We start from the raw sequence: 3941 nt of genomic DNA, 5'->3' as shown, positions 1-3941 counted from the left end.
CCAGCCGTCCCCTCCGCTGCTGAAAGTCAGCGAGTACCCAAGTCTTTGGCGGGGTTGACACAGCTCAGGGACATGGGGTTTGTGCCATGAAGACGGGCAGGTTGTTGAGAGGCGTCTGAGTGTCCCTGAGCAGATATTTTGAATGTCCTGTGTGCAGGATGCAGGTAGAGGAGCAGAGGGAATGCTGCAGAAGGAGAACCCTGATGGGTCCTGGGTCTGTGAGGCTGAGGGACTTTTGCAGTCTTACCAGCACATATAGTTCCAATTCCAGACCTGCAGGCAGGAATTTTTTTAAAAATAATGTCTTTAAAGTTAGTATGATAAAGAAGGTTGGAATATACAATTACCATGGAGAAAATCCCCTGCTTTTTCAATGTGACTGGTTTTTTTTTTTTAAAAGAATAAGGTGCACTGATAATGATATTCTTGCTGTTTCTGTAAGCAGCTGCATCCAGTTTAATCCAGTCTTTACTGTGTGAATCACACAAGGTTAGACAAGATGTTTGAAGATTGTTTCCCAGGTCCTTATCAAATGTTTTATTTTTCAGCTATAACCATGGAGAACCTGTCTACTGCCAACAGCAGATTTGCACTTGATCTGCTCAGAAGGTTTAGTGAGGCCAACCCAACAGGAAATGTCTTCTTTTCTCCTGTCAGTATCTCTGCTGCTCTGGCCATGGTCCTTTTAGGGGCCAAAGGTAACACAGAAGCCCAGGTGTTGAAGGTTAGTAAAATAAAAGGGTCATTAATTTAATATTTTATTTACATTTAAAATGGTTGTGTTTTAGAAGAGGAAAGATGAAATGAGGGTATTTTTATGTGATCAGGACAGGATTTCTGTCATGCACACTGAGTCTTCCTCACACTGCAGTTAATCACCCTCTGCCTACCCTGCTCCAGAGCCCTCTGCCTGTATTTTTTATGGCCTTTGTTGCTCATTTAATTTCCCTTGTTAATTCTTGAAGGAGAAAACGAATTGCATTAGTCAGTCTCCTTTCAAATTGATCATAATTTCCAGCAGCAAGGCTTTGTGAGTTTTCATGAGACATTTTGACAAACTATTACTTCATAACACAAGATCACCAATGGTGTGCTCATTGTTAGTAATTCTGTGTGTTTTGTAAAAAATCGATGGTGTTATAGATATTAAGTGTAACAATTATGATGATACATGGTGATGCTACCTAAGTATCAATCTCTTACTATCAGCCAGGCACTCAGGTATCTTGAAGGAGCTCAGCCTGCATGGTTATCCTTATCATAGCCTTAGGTTGAGCAGGACAGTTTAAAAAAAACTCCTTACAAATTGCAAAAATGGTGCATATAGGAGTGTGCCATTTTCCCCTGAAACCTCTGTCATGGAAGGGACTCAGTCATTGTTATTTTTGCACCCTCACCAGGCTACCGCCTGTAAAAGGGCGTATGAGTCTGCTCCTTGCAGTCATCATTGTGAGCTTGCCTATGAACAATTTCACCTTTGTATTCTGGACTTTAGGAGGAACTCTTTTATACTGTTGAGTGTTGCTGTGCTTACTCAATAAAATTACTTTCCCACTACTTGTTCAAACAGACTTTGAACATATTTCATGTAATCAGACTGACAGCCCCACCTAGGATAAACCTACTGACAGCAGAAATCATGCAAAATCAACTTGGGGGGGGAAATAAATGTCTTTCAACACAGTCACCCTCAGCAGGATGTGTTCCTGTACCATAGTACTTCACTTATGAACACAGTGCTAATTAAAGAGGCAGCAATTAGTAACTGTCGAGAGCTATTTGCAAGCACAGAGGAATTTGTTTCCGGGATCATGATGCTATTGTAAGGTTGCCTCCGTGATGTTCCTGCTCAGCCATTCATCTGTGCAGCACAGCTTGCACTGAGGTGGTCAGCAAGGCCTGAGCAAAAACCCAGTGAGAGAAAGGGAAGGCTTTCCTTTGAATCCAATGACTGCTTCACAGCAGTCTTCCCTACTGGGAAATGCATGGGTTAAGTTTGAGTGTGAATGTTCCTTCTTTGGTGTAGCCTTCCCTGTCTATGAGGTCTGGCAGCTTCTGCTGTCATATCTATAAGCCTTGGCCAGCCAGCTTGCCTCTGGAAAAGGAGGTACTGGTAAAGAGAAATTGCAGAAATGTGTTTGATTTAAAGCTAATACTTTCTTAATACATATATATTTATATGTAAAAAAGTATCTATGGAGTATATATGTATTTATGGAATTATATTTTCATAAAATTATAAAAGATTCTTGCTCTAAGTTTTCTTAATACCTCACCTGTGTTAGTAGATTGTATATTCTGAAAATATACAACCCCAGGTTCCCTTGGGCCAAAGGGGGAACCAAGAAAGCAAAGGAGTCTCCATGGCATCATGTCTTTTTGATTCCTCACCTGGGAATGAGTTCTTGGGTCCAGTGGCCCACAGAGGAGAGGCCCACAGAAATGCAGACAGGACTGTTACTTTTGGTACCTTTTATGTCTCCAGAATGAAAGAAAGACAGTGAAAATGATGTATCAGAAATTAAATTTTGGGTACATCCCCGAAGAGTTGTGATCAAGAAGGGTTGTGATCAGGAGCTTCATCTGTGATCGTGTACAAACCAGGAGCACAATACAGGTGGCTGACAGGGGCAGCGTAGCACCCAGGGACAGTTTGATTCATTCTTTGAGATTTACAGAAGTCTCTAAGCAGCTTCCAGCCTTTTCCTTTCTCTTTCTTCAGCCTACCTACTGGATCCTGCCCTGCTGCATCAGACCTGCCCTGCAGAGACACCCTATGTTCTTTTAAGGCAATATTAACAGCAGCTAGTTCATTTCTTTTATTTCAGACACTTCATCTTGACAAAGTTGAAGATGTTCATTCAAGATTCCAGGCTCTGGCTATGGATATAAACAGAAGCAATGCTCCCTATCTCTTGCGGCTGGCCAGCCGGCTCTTTGGAGAGAAGTCCTACAGCTTTCTGCCGGTACAGTGGTGCACATCAGGATGGCACGTGGTGGCACCTGGGGGGAAAATGCAGCTACTTGAGTATTTATGAAGTAGAACTATTGCCAGGCGTATTTCTAAACATTACTGGGCAGTTGACAAGAGTATTTCATACTTGCCCTGTGCATTTCCATAGCTGTGGGTATCTGTGCCTCTCAGCTAAAGGGTATAACACAGCAAACCCTTTTCTTTTCTTGTTCACTTCTGCTGTGCTTGGCCTCAAGAGAAGAATTTTCGTCTATGTTCTTAACTTACAGTGACTATCATAACATCCCACTCTGTTGCAACCAGCTTTTTAGGTTGCAGCCATTTCTGTTCCTGTTGCAATCAGCTTTTTAGGATTTTCATTGGAGTAGTACCACATCACTTAGATATTTTGGAAAATGTTATGTATTTGGGAGGGCATATCCAATATGTTTTAACAACATGCCTCTTCACCAGTGAATTATAACTTTGTGTGCACATAAGTTGATATTTTTGTCCCCCCTTCAGCTATTTTGGAGAGTTTTCTTTTATCCTAGCTGTGCTTGAGCACAGGAGCCTGTTTCAGGAGAATGATAGGTAAATATTGCGCATCCCATCAGCTCTAGACATGGCTGGTGTACTATGAGGCTTACTCTAAGAGCGGGGAAAAAACCTGTTAACTTCAGAAACCCCCACGCAACACTGTTAGAGCCCCACCTCAGAGCAGGTGACAATCTGCGTACACTTTATCCACCTCATAATTAGATGTTTTCTTACCTGCATGCAGTGAAAGCTATTCTTATCATTCCAAAATCTAGGATTTCCTGACTAATACACAGAAATTATATGGAGCTGATTTGGCTACAGTTGATTTCCTTCAGGCTTGTGATAAAGCCAGGAAAGAAATTAACCAGTGGGTCGAGGAGAAAACTGAAGGTAAACTACCTTTTTGTTAATAACCAGCAGTGTTTCATATCTTGGGAGCAGGAAT

At 41.8% G+C, this 3941-nt stretch overlaps 1 protein-coding gene across 2 annotated transcripts in view; it reads left to right on the top strand.

Annotated features, from left to right (window-relative positions):
* Positions 1 to 3941, top strand: part of SERPINB1 (serpin family B member 1) — an 8651-nt gene that overhangs the window by 902 nt on the left and 3808 nt on the right. For both annotated transcript variants that reach the window (XM_008637082.2, XM_017738612.1), the window contains exons 2-4: positions 549 to 724; positions 2829 to 2966; positions 3769 to 3886. In XM_008637082.2, the coding sequence (XP_008635304.1) occupies positions 557 to 724; positions 2829 to 2966; positions 3769 to 3886 (424 nt within the window). In that variant the 5' untranslated portion in view covers positions 549 to 556. The remainder of the gene's footprint in view (positions 1 to 548; positions 725 to 2828; positions 2967 to 3768; positions 3887 to 3941) is intronic.

This window comes from Corvus brachyrhynchos, unplaced genomic scaffold, assembly GCF_000691975.1.
Source record: "Corvus brachyrhynchos isolate BGI_N302 unplaced genomic scaffold, ASM69197v1 scaffold237, whole genome shotgun sequence".
Lineage (NCBI taxonomy): Eukaryota > Metazoa > Chordata > Aves > Passeriformes > Corvidae > Corvus > Corvus brachyrhynchos.
This window is presented reverse-complemented; position numbering and strand designations above follow the sequence as displayed.